Source organism: Oncorhynchus masou, unplaced genomic scaffold (genome assembly GCF_036934945.1).
Source record: "Oncorhynchus masou masou isolate Uvic2021 unplaced genomic scaffold, UVic_Omas_1.1 unplaced_scaffold_7959, whole genome shotgun sequence".
Classification (NCBI taxonomy): domain Eukaryota; kingdom Metazoa; phylum Chordata; class Actinopteri; order Salmoniformes; family Salmonidae; genus Oncorhynchus; species Oncorhynchus masou.
In genome coordinates, this window is record NW_027014432.1 from 1 (window position 1) to 13,538 (window position 13,538).

Consider the following 13,538-nt stretch of genomic DNA (forward strand, 5'->3'; position numbering starts at 1 on the left):
GGACCAGCCACACCTATAAAAACACACCTGGTCAGGACTCCAGACACACACCTATAGAAACACACCTGGTCAGGACGACACACCTATAAACACACACCTGGTCAGACTCAGACACACACCTATAAATACACACCTGGTCAGGACCGCAGACACAACACCTATAAAACACACACCTGGTCAGGACTCCAGACCACACACCTATAAAACACACACCTGGTCAGGACTGCAGACACATCACCCTATAAACACACACTCATTGTCAGACTGCAGACACACACCTATAAAACACACACCTGGTCAGGACTCCAGACACACACACCTATAAAACACACACTGGTCAGGACTCCAGACACACACCCTATAAAACACACACCTGGTCAGGACTGCAGACACACACCTATAAAACACACACCTGGTCAGGACTCCAGACACACACCTATAAAACACACACCTGGTCAGGACGGCAGACACACACCTATAAAACACACACCTGGTCAGGACTCCAGACACACACCTATAAAATACACACCTGGTCAGGACTGGCAGACACACACCTATAAAACACACACCTGGTCAGGACTCCAGACACACACCTATAAAACACACACCTGGTCAGGACTCCAGACACACACCTATAAAATACACACCTGGTCAGGACGGCAGACACACACCTATAAAACACACACCTGGTCAGGACTCCAGACACACACACCTATAAAATACACACCTGGTCAGGACGGCAGACACACACCTATAAAACACACACCTGGTCAGGACTCCAGACACACACCTATAAAACACACACCTGGTCAGGACTCCAGACACACACCTATAAAACACACACCTGGTCAGGACTCCAGACACACACCTATAAAACACACACCTGGTCAGGACTCCAGACACACACCTATAAAACACACACCTGGTCAGGACTGCAGACACACACCTATAAAACACACACCTGGTCAGGACTCCAGACACACACACCTATAAAACACACACCTGGTCAGGACTCCAGACACACACACCTATAAAACACACACCTGGTCAGGACTCCAGACACACACACCTATAAAACACACACCTGGTCAGGACTCCAGACACACACACCTATAAAACACACACCTGGTCAGGACTCCAGACACACACACCTATAAAACACACACCTGGTCAGGACTCCAGCACACACACCTATAAACACACACCTGGTCAGGACTCCAGACACACACACCTATAAAACACACACCTGGTCAGGACTCCAGACACACACACCTATAAAATACACACCTGGTCAGGACTCCAGGCACACACACCTATAAAACACACACCTGGTCAGGACTCCAGACACACACACCTATAAAACACACACCTGGTCAGGACTGCAGACACACACCTATAAAACACACACCTGGTCAGGACTCCAGGCACACACACCTATAAAACACACACCTGGTCAGGACTCCAGACACACACCTATAAAACACACACCTGGTCAGGACTCCAGACACACACCTATAAAACACACACCTGGTCAGGACTCCAGACACACACACCTATAAAACACACACCTGGTCAGGACTCCAGACACACACACCTATAAAACACACACCTGGTCAGGACTCCAGACACACACACCTATAAAACACACACCTGGTCAGGACTCCAGCACACACACCTATAAAACACACACCTGGTCAGGACTCCAGACACACACACCTATAAAACACACACCTGGTCAGGACTCCAGACACACACACCTATAAAACACACACCTGGTCAGGACTCCAGACACACACACCTATAAAACACACACCTGGTCAGGACTCCAGACACACACACCTATAAAACACACACCTGGTCAGGACTCCAGACACACACACCTATAAAACACACACCTGGTCAGGACTCCAGACACACACACCTATAAAACACACACCTGGTCAGGACTCCAGACACACACACCTATAAAACACACACCTGGTCAGGACTCCAGACACACACACCTATAAAACACACACCTGGTCAGGACTCCAGACACACACACCTATAAAACACACACCTGGTCAGGACTCCAGACACACACACCTATAAAACACACACCTGGTCAGGACTCCAGACACACACCTATAAAACACACACCTGGTCAGGACTCCAGACACACACACCTATAAAACACACACCTGGTCAGGACTCCAGACACACACACCTATAAAACACACACCTGGTCAGGACTCCAGACACACACACCTATACAACACACACCTGGTCAGGACTCCAGACACACACACCTATACAACACACACCTGGTCAGGACTGCAGACACACACCTATACAACACACACCTGGTCAGGACTCCAGACACACACCTATACAACACACACCTGGTCAGGACTGCAGCACACACCATACACACACCTGGTCAGGACTCCAGACACACACACCTATACAACACACACCTGGTCAGGACTGCAGGCACACACACCTATACAACACACACCTGGTCAGGACTCCAGACACACACCTATACAACACACCTGGTCAGGGCTATAAAACACACACCTGGTCAGGGCTCCAGACACACACACCTATAAAACACACACCATGACAGGACTCCAGACACACACCTATAAAACACACACTATGACACCATGATGTGCATGTACTCACACAACCATGAGGCAAACGCACACACAGCTATTTCACACAAACACTACTGACAGATACACAATCTATGGAAAACAATATTGTATGAACCAAGCACTTGGTCAATAACTCCCATTGGAATAATCTTCTTTAGCCTGATAAAAACTCAATATACTTTACTAACGGATTATACCAATCATCATCATCATCACAATGATGCAGATAATATATGTAAACCCTGGATTATCCATTATCAATCTGAATCTGTGTGTTGTGTTGTGCTGTGTTTGTGTGGCCAACAGGGCCTGGGTATGATGCTTCGGGACAGGCCTCCCAATCCTCTAGATCCCTGCCTTGCCATTGAGCCAGGTTGTGTCCCTGACGAGCCCCTGTGCAGAAGCTAGACATGTCTAGGTTTATCCTCTAGATCCCTGCCCTGCCATTGGAGCCAGGTTCTGTCCCTGACGAGCCCCTGTGCAGAAGCTAGACATGTCTAGGTTTATCCTCTAGATCCCTGCCCTGCCATTGGAGCCAGGTTCTGTCCCTGACGAGCCCCTGTGCAGAAGCTAGACATGTCTAGGTTTATCCTCTAGATCCCTGCGTTGCAGAGCCAGCTGACGACATGTGCAGAAGCTAGACATGGGTTTATCCTCTAGATCCCTGCCATTGGAGCCAGGTTCTGTCCCCTGAGCCCCTGTGCAGAAGCTAGACATGTCTAGGTTTATCCTCTGATCCCTGCCCCATTGGAGCCACGTTCTGTCCCTGACGAGCCCCTGAGAAGCTGTGGGTAACAGACACTCCACATAAATATCTCACACACTGACTGAACCCTCCAGGAACTGTGGAGGGGAATCATACTTGACTATGAGGGATCCTGAAAGGAATAGAAAGGTGGAGTGTAGTGCGGCTGTGGTGTTGTGTGTGTGTGTGTCCAATCCATAGCGGGTTCCTGCTGCTGCCGTCAGAGAGGACCGTTATACCAACGCTGTAGTAGTGCTGGTGTAGGATAGAATTCATCCCACGCCCTTCTCTCTCTCTCTCTCTGTGTCTCTCTCTATGCCTCTCTGTGTCTCTCTCTCGCTGTCTCTCTGTGTGTCTCTCTCTCGCTGTCTCTCTCTGTCTGTGTCTCTCTCTCTCTGTGTCTCTGCTTCTCTCTTATGCCTCTCTCTCTGTGCTCCTCTGTGTCTCTCTCTCGCTGTCTCTCTCTCTGTGTCTCTCTCTATGTGTCTCTCTCTCTGTGTCTCTCTCTGTGTGTCTCTCTCTCTGTGTCTCTCTCTCTATGTGTCTTTCTCTATGTGTGTGTCTCTCTATGTGTGTCTCTATGTGTGTCTCTCTCTGTCTCGCTCTGTGTCTCTCTCTCTCTGTGTGTCTCTCTATGTCTCTCTCTCTCTATGTGTCTCTCTCTATGTGTGTCTCTCTTTCTGCCCTCTGTGTGTCTCTCTCTCTCTATGTGTGTCTTCTGTGTCTCTCTCTCTGTGTCTCTCTCTCTATGTGCTCCTCTATGTGTCTCTCTATGTGTCTCTCTCTCTCTCTATGTGTCTCTCTCTCTCTCTCTCTATGTCTCTCTATATGTGTCTCTCTATATGTGTCTCTAACTGGAAAACAATGAGGCTACCATTTTCAAACCACATTCAAATCAACTGGGCCTTTATTATTATGAAAGGGACATTGGGGATACATTGGGGATACGTCCCACATAGCCCTAGTCAAAAGTAGTGCACTACTTAGTCTATAGCCCCATTTGAGACAATCCCCCGACATTTAGGTACGTTGTACATTCAACAACTTGTAGGAGCCAAACACTCAACACAAATCAAATGCAATCAAACATGACAATATGACAACTACGGTCCTGATTTAGAATCAATTGTTTTCTTATTTCTTCCATTATGGCACACAAAAAATCAGTCTATGAAATTAAAGGAGATTAAAAAAAAGGTTCTAAGAAGATAAACCAGATAATACCAGGTTGTTATTGTTAAAAAAATAAAGGCTCTTAAAAAGTTGGGAGAAATTCCTTGTATTTCAGAATTCCCAGCTGTAGATTCTCCTGATTTCTGCTTCTTCCTCCAGATTCAGGGAATATTCTAACCAGGATTTCTGAAGGAAAACGAGGAATTTGGGGAAAGTTAGAGAATCTTTCAAACGTAATGCTAAATAAAAAGGTTAAATAAATACAGTACTTCTATACTTCGAAAGTACTTCTCTGGCAGTTAGATGCTGTACTAAGGTTTGGGGTGAGCAGGTTTTTAGGGGGAATGGCACATTACCAGAGTAAAAAAATGACCTAGAGTACTAAAACTAAGAATAAATACGGAATGTTTTCAATGAAAATAAATGCATTGACATAATCTCGCTACAGTCGGAATGTATAAAAATAATCATCTATCCTAAAAATGTGAATGTTTTATTTTAATCTTATAATATAAAATACATCTGGAGTTATTAAATAAGACGAGGAGTAATTATGCAGTAGATGCTTTAGACAGAATATAATTCCTGAGCCTTATTATAATTACTTTGACCAGAGCCCCATAGAGCTCTGGTCAAAAGTAGCACTATGAAGGGAATAGGTGCCAGCAGCCCTAAATACCTGATTTAAAGCAGACACACACTTTACAAGCCTCTTCATCAGCAGCACTAACATTCTCACCCCTCCTCCTCATCAACCTTGGTGTTCTTCTCTCCCTCCCCCTTCTCTATTCTGTCTCTCCCCCTATCCCTCCCCCTTCTCTATTCTGTCTCTCCCCCTATCCCTCCCCCTTCTCTATTCTGTCTCCTCCCCCTCCCCCTATCCCTCCCCCTTCTCTATTCTGTCTCTCCCCCTATCCCTCCCCCTTCTCTATTCTGTCTCTCCCCTATCCCTCCCCTTCTCTATTCTCCGTCTCTCCTCTGGTCTCAGTTGATCTTGGTCGTGTCTCCAGGGGTAGATGCGTTCTCCGAGAAACAGCCTCCCCCATCTCTCTCCCCCCTGGTCCTAGTCTATCTTGGTGGTCTTGTGTCTCCAGGGTGGTGAGTTCTCCCAGGAACAGCCCCCCTCCCCCCTGGTCCTAGTCTATCTTGGTGGTCTTGTGTCTCCAGGGGTAGGTGAGTTCTCCCAGAAACAGCCTCCCCATCTCTCTCTCTCCCCATCTCTCCCCCTGGTCCTAGTCTATCTTGGTAGTCTTGTGTTCCTGTGGATAGATGAGTTCTCCCAGAAACAGCTTGCAGAGGGCCAGCCAGGGAGTCTTTAGGGTAGCAGCTAGGTGGGGTCCTGGTAGGTCTGAAACCATCACTGCTCACCTTCAGAGGGTTAATCTAAGAGAGAGATGGGGGGGGGGGGGGAGACATAGATATGTCTAGGTTTATTCTAGGGAGAAAACTGTGAATGACATGTGGTAGGGTGTCTGTGTGGTTGTTAAACTGACTGTGTGTAGGTATGTCTGTGTGGTTGTTAAACTGACTGTACGGTATGTCTGTGGTTGTTAAACTGACTGTCTGTGTTGTTGTTAAACTGACTGTGTGTAGGTATGTCTGTGTTGTTGTTAAACTGACTGTGTGTAGGGGTATGTCTGTGTTGTTGTTAAACTGACTGTGTGTAGGGTATGTCTGTGTTGCTGTTAAACTGACTGTGTGTAGGGTATGTCTGTGTTGTTGTTAAACTGACTGTGTGTAGGGTATGTCTGTGTTGTTGTTAAACTGACTGTGTGTGTAGGGTATGTCTGTGTTGTTGTTAAACTGACTGTGTGTAGGGTGTGTCTGTGTTATTAAACTGACTGGTTGCAGGTTAAACTGACTGTGTGTAGGGTATGTCTGTGTTGTTGTTAAAACTGACTGTGTGTGTAGGTATGTCTGTGTTGTTGTTAAACTGACTGTGTGTAGGGTATGTCTGTGTGGTTGTTAAACTGACTCATGTAGTGGTTCGTAGGTGGTTGTTAAACTGACTGTGTGTAGGTATGTCTGTGTTGTTGTTAAACCGACTGTGTGAAGGTATGTCTGTAAGAAGTGTTAACTGACTGCTGCTTATTGTCCTCTACATAAGCCACTAAAACACTAATAAAGAGGATTGCACAAATGTGTTTATTACCTTTTTGTGTTTCCTCAATTATTCTTAATCATGCACCATTTTGTGGAGGATCTAGTTTAAAATGATTAAATAAACTAAAAGACGGAACGAAAAGGAAGACAGGATTTATGTTGTGAAAAAATTTTAATGAAAGAGAAGAGAGAAGAGAAATACACAGAGGAGAAAGAGAGAGAAAGATACAGAGAAAGACAAGAGAGGAAAAGAGAGAAACAGAGAGAGAAGAGAGTGAGAGATGTCTTACATCCATCATGAGGTGTAGAGGTGTTCCTGGTTCCTCACAGAGCACTCTGAACTTCACCCCTCTGTAGAGAACACACATCTCAGTCAAACACAGAACATCACAGCCCAGCACCGTCTCCTCCCTCATTCAACCAGGTCTCTCTAAAAATAGAGACTAACCTGGTTAAATAAAAGGAATATAGAAACCACAGTACAGAACATTTAAACAAAACATTTTATAAAGTTGGTTTTGTAACATAAACTGGAAATTTGATATTGTTGACTGACATTATGATTGTCTCATATCGGCAAAGTAGTTAAAACGCCGTCACTTCCTCAAAGTTTTAAAGTACATTTCCTGCAGTTCTACACAGTTAGACATGTTGGCGGAGACGGTCCCTCCCACCTGCCAGTCTGTAGGATCTGAAGAGTCGGAGGCCCATGGCGAACAGAGGGAAGGAGTTGATGAAGTCAACACTGAGGTGGAGAACTCCCTGGAACATTACTACCACAAGGCGGAGCTAGAGAGAGAGAAACAGACAGAGAGAAACAGACAGACAGACAGACAGACAGAGAGAAACAGACAGACAGAGACAGTAAGGGGTCAAAGAATAGACACTTTATTGTTCATTGGTTAGAAGGAGAATGTGTTTTTTAGTTCCTAAAACTAAAACAGCGCCCATAGATGGGGAGGCCCAGGGTCAACCGCAGGACAGCGCCCATAGATGGGGAGGCCCAGGGTCAACCGCAGGACAGCGCCCATAGATGGGGAGGCCCAGGGTCAACCGCAGGACAGCGCCCATAGATGGGGTGGCCCAGGGTCAGCAGCAGGACAGCGCCCATAGATGGGGAGCAATTGTAGGGGATTAAAGTGCCTGTGTGTGTGTTCTCACCAGGGTAAACACTAGGTAGTATAGAGCTGTGGTGGGCAGGAGGAACAGCAGGATGGTGAAGAGTAACGTCCCGATGAACAACTAGAAAACACACACGTTAGTTCACTGTAACAAATACACACACATTAGTTCACTGTAACAAATGTGTGATAGTGATAGGTGTGTGTGTAATAGGTGTGTGTGTGTGTGTGTGTGTGTGTGTGTGTGTGTGTGTGTGTGTGTGTGAGAGAGAGTGTAGTAGGTGTGTGGGTGTGATGTGCACAGTGTGTGTGAGGTAATAGGTGTGTGTGTGTAATAGGTGTGTGTGTGCGTGAGAGAGAGTAATAGGTGTGTGTGTGTGTGTGTGTGTGTGTGTGTGTGTGTGTGTGTGTGTGTGTGTGTGTGAGTGAGAGAGTGTAATAGGTGTGTGTGACTACCTGGTCCAGGTCATAAGAGCAGGAGTCTACTCTCTGTCTGAGGACATTCCATTTCTTCCCCCTGAACAGCCTCCACAGAGAGGACAGACCATATACTGTCATACAGTACAGCCTGGAGAGAGAGAGTGGAGGGGGAGAGAGAGAGAGGGAGGGAGGGGAGAGTAGAGAGGGAGGGGGAGAGAGAGAGTGAGGGAGAGAGAGAGGAGAGAGAGAGAGAGAGGGGGAGAGAGGAGAGGGAGGGGGAGGAGAGAGGAAGGAGGAGGAGAGAGAGGAGGGGAGGGGAGAGAGAGAGAGAGAGGGGAGAGAGAGGAGTAGAGAGAGAGGGAGAGGGAGAGAGAGGAGGTAGGGGGGATAGAGAGAGAGAGAGAGAGAGAGAGAGAAGGGAAATGAGAGATGGTGAGAGAGGAAAGGGAGTTAGGGGGAAGAGGGAAGAAGGGTGGTAGGAGGGAGAGGGGAATGAGGATGGGGAGACGAAAGGGAAAGGAGGAGGGGGAAGAGCAGGGCGGAGAGGGGGAGGGGATAGAGAATGGATGGAGAGAGATGAGGGGGATGGAGAGATGAGGGGGATGGAGAGATGAGGGGATGGAGGGGGGATGGAGGGGGAGAGATGAGGGGGATGGAGAGAGAGGGGGGATGGAGAGAGGAGGGGGATGGAGGGTGAGAGAAGGAAGATATTTTTAGCCTTTCATACACATTTAGCAAGTCTGTAAATGACATGCTGAGAGCTCCTCACACATCAGTAAAGGGGAAAGAGGCAACACGTCACCATAATGTTCACAGGGCTGAGAGGTACAGAGCCTTCAGAATGTAGTCAGACCCCTTGACCCTATTCACGTTTTGTTACATTACAGCCTTAAAAACATCCCCCTCCCCCTTCAATCTACACACAATATCCCATAATTGTTTTAAAAATGTAAACATTTTTGTGGGGGAGGACCCCGGACCCCCTGCCAGATGGGGCACCTCCACTTTATACAAAGTCAGGAGTCCATGAATAGACCAACAGGTATGACTGATGATTGAAAGCAGATGATTTACTCCAGCGTTCATCAGAAAGCAGCAGTTGATTTACTCCATTTTGGACCAGAACACTTTAAATCACATCAGTAGACCAATATCTGAGCAGCTAACCGATCGCTGCAGCTGTACATAATCTATTGGTAAATAGCCCACCCATTTTCACCTACCTCATCCCCACAGTTTTTATTCATTTACTTTTCTGCTCTTTTGCACACCAATATCTCTACCTGTACATGATCATTTATCAATCCAGTGTTAATCTGCAATATTGTAATTATTCGCCTACCTCCTCATGCCTTTTGCACACATTGTATATAGACTCCCCTTTTTTCTACTGTGTTATTGACTTGTTAATTGTTTACTCCATGTGTAACTCTGTGTTGTCTGTTCACACTGCTATGCTTTATCTTGGCCAGGTCGCAGTTGTAAATGAGAACTTGTTCTCAACTAGCCTACCTGGTTAAATAAAGGTGAAAAAAAAATATATATATTATATCCTTAAGTATCATGACATTAGCTTTTATAACCTTCAATCTGTTTGTTTTTTAAAATCATATTTTGGACCAGAATAAGGCTCTACTACCTATTGTTCCTGCCGATAATTTGATACTTTATCTGAAGAGAATCGCTAACAATCAGTAGTAGCCTACCAGCATGCACATTAGGGAGTAAATTAACAGCTCTCTCACGATGCAATTCGGTTTCGTTCACCTAAAATATCCGCTTGTTCGCAAACCGCATCACTAGGCAACACTGACGAGTCACCTTAGCTGCAGTGGGTCGTGTTTACATCGCGACGTGTTTCATAAAATACGCTGTTCGCAAAACCCCCGCATCACTAGGCAACATGACGAGTATTCAGTGGGTCGTTTTGCATCCGCGTGTTTCATTACGCCGTACGTCATATTCACGGCGTTTTGCTCCGCTACTGAACGGACAAGTCAAATGTAGTGTTTGTAACGCAAGCTTGAGGAGAGCCTATCTCGTCAGGGATCGTATTTATTTTGGAAGAATATGACATTTTAATTTAAAAAAATTAAAATAAAAAACAGGATAAATATCAGTTTCAGCTGATAATAAACATGTTATTCGACGAACTGGCTGGATTGAAGAGGACGCAAAGTTTGAAAAATGTTCAAAGTATGTGGAGTCAGTCTTTAAACGGAACTTTCAACCGCAAGGGGGCGTTTCGCGTTTCCCGTCCCGATTGAAATTCATGACATCCAGGCGCAACGTAAAAGGCTTTAGCAAGAAGAAGATGAAAATATGCGGTCTTTCTTACTCTCATGGCGTGTTAACCTGCCAAACTACACCAAAGACTCAATGTCTATATCCCAAATGGGGACCCATCCTCTCCGTAGTGCACATCTTCTGACTGGAGCTCATAGGGTATTTCCTTTATAGTGCACTAAGGTCAAACGTGGTGCACTTTTGGGAGGCATCGTGACTGTGCTGGTCTCTTCTCACCTGGCTCCATATGGAACAGTGTTGCTTACGTCCCTCTCCTCACCCCAACCTGGGCTCGAACCTGGGACCCTCTTGAACACACCAACAACAACAACTGCCTCCAACGAAGCATCGTGCCATTGCAGATGCAAGGGAAACATCTACTTTAAGGTCTCAGCACGAGTGACGTCACCGATTGAAACGCTATTAGTGCGCACCGCTAACTAGCTAGCCATTTCACACCGGTTACACATAGACCTAGAAACAGTAGATATAGCAGGGTTAGTGACCGGTCTCTTCTCACCTGGCTCCATAGACGTAGAAACAGTAGATGTGGAAGGTGAGCAGAGAGCGGTGATGTCAGAGAGCAGGGAGAGGGCAAAGGTCAAGCCCAGGCAGGCAGACAGACCCACGTACCACAGAATCATCTCAATGAACGGAGACATCAGGTGAATGTAGCCTGCAGAGAGAGGAGGAGGAGGGCCATGGGTGTTTGTGTCTGTGGGAGCAGGAGGGCCATGGGTGTGTGTGTGTGTGTCTGTGCAGGAGGGCCATGGTGTGTGTGTGTGTGCAGGAGGGCCATGGGTGTGTGTGTGTCTGTGGAGGAGGGCCATGGGTGTGTGTGTGTGCAGGAGGGCCATGGGTGTGTGTGTGTGTGGAGGAGGGCCATGGGTGTGTGTGTGTGTCTGTGGAGGAGGGCCATGGTGTGTGTGTGTGTCTGTGGAGGAGGGCCATGGGTGTGTGTGTGTGTGGAGGAGGGCCATGGGTGTGTGTGTGTCTGTGGAGGAGGGCCGTGGGTGTGTGTGTGTGTGTGTGTGTGTGAGGAGGGCCATGGGTGTGTGTGTGTGTGTGTGTGTGTGTGTGTGTGTGTGGTGCGTGTGTGTGTGTGTGTGTGTGTGTAGGAGGGCCATGGGTGTGTGTGTGTCTGTGTAGGAGGGCCATGGGGGTGTGTGTCTGTGTAGGAGGGCCATGGGTGTGTGTGTGTGCAGGAGGGCCATGGGTGTGTGTGTGTCTGTGCAGGAGGGCCATGGGGGTGTGTGTGTCTGTGTAGGAGGGCCATGGGGGTGTGTGGTCTGTGCAGGAGGGCCATGGGGTGTGTGTGTCTGTGGAGGAGGGCCATGGGTGTGTGTGTGTGTCTGTGCAGGAGGGCCATGGGTGTGTGTGTCTGTGGAGGAGGGCCATGGTGTGTGTGTCTGTGGAGGAGGTCCATGGTGTGTGTGTGTGTGTGTGTGTGAGTAGGAGGGGCATGTGTGTGTGTGTGTGTGGAGGGGCATGTGTGTGTGGAGGGCCATGTGTGTGTGTGTGTGTGTGTGTGTGTGTGTGTGTGTGTGTGAGTGAGAGACTCACTGATCCACAGGTGTATATGGTAGAGGAAGAATCGTCCTAACACCTGGTCTAGAGCCCGGTTCATCTTCAGACCAGCTGGAGCTCCCATCAGCCACTGCAACAGCTCCTCCAGCTCTTTAGCTACATGCTAACAACAAAACACACAACAATATATAGCTTAGCTACATGCTAACAACAAAACACACAATATATAGCTTAGCTACATGCTAACAACAAAACACACAACAATATATAGCTTAGCTACATGCTAACAACAAAACACATAACAATATATAGCTTAGCTACATGCTAACAACAAAACACACAACAATATATAGCTTAGCTACATGCTAACAACAAAACACACAACAATATATAGCTTAGCTACATGCTAACAACAAAACACACAACAATGAATCAGATTACATGGAGAGGAGGACCTGATCCTAGATCATAATGAACATGATTATAATGGAGAGGAGGGCCTGATCCTAGATCATAATGAACATGATTATAATGGACAGGAGGGCCTGATCCTAGATCATAATGAACATGATTATAATGGACAGGAGGGCCTGATCCTAGATCATAATGAACATGATTATAATGGACAGGAGGGCCTGATCCTAGATCATATGAACATGATTATGGACAGGAGGGCCTGATCCTAGATCATAATGAACATGATTATAATGGATAGGAGGGCCTGATCCTAGATCATAATGAACATGATTATAATGGACAGGAGGGCCTGATCCTAGATCATAATGAACATGATTATAATGGACAGGAGGGCCTGATCCTAGATCATAATGAACATGATTATAATGGACAGGAGGGCCTGATCCTAGATCATAATGGACAGGAGGGCCTGATCCTAGATCATAATGAACATGATTATAATGGACAGGAGGGCCTGATCCTAGATCATAATGGACAGGAGGGCCTGATCCTAGATCATAATGAACATGATTATAATGGACAGGAGGGCCTGATCCTAGATCATAATGAACATGATTATAATGGACAGGAGGGCCTGATCCTAGATCATAATGAACATGATTATAATGGACAGGAGGGCCTGATCCTAGATCATAATGAACATGATTATAATGGACAGGAGGGCCTGATCCTAGATCATAATGAACATGATTATAATGGACAGGAGGGCCTGATCCTAGATCATAATGAACATGATTATAATGGACAGGAGGGCCTGATCCTAGATCATAATGAACATGATTATAATGGACAGGAGGGCCTGATCCTAGATCATAATGAACATGATTATAATGGACAGGAGGGCCTGATCCTAGATCATAATGAACATGATTATAATGGACAGGAGGGCCTGATCCTAGATCATAATGAACATGATTATAATGGACAGGAGGGCCTGATCCTAGATCATAATGAACATGATTATAATGGACAGGAGGGCCTGATCCTAGATCATAATGAACATGATTATAATGGACAGGAGGGCCTGATCCTAGATCATAATGAACA

The 13,538-nt window shown here is 46.5% G+C and overlaps 1 protein-coding gene across 1 annotated transcript; it reads right to left on the minus strand.

Annotated features, from left to right (window-relative positions):
- Positions 1–7,287: 7,287 nt before the first annotated feature.
- On the minus strand, positions 7,288–12,177 carry LOC135537485 (phosphatidylinositol N-acetylglucosaminyltransferase subunit Q-like; the record flags this gene model as incomplete). Its single annotated transcript, XM_064963630.1, is given in 6 exon segments — positions 7,288–7,449; positions 7,822–7,902; positions 8,238–8,349; positions 11,008–11,051; positions 11,054–11,163; positions 12,051–12,177. Coding segments are annotated over 6 exon segments (621 nt in total), but the record flags the coding sequence as incomplete, so codon positions are not given.
- Positions 12,178–13,538: the final 1,361 nt, after the last annotated feature.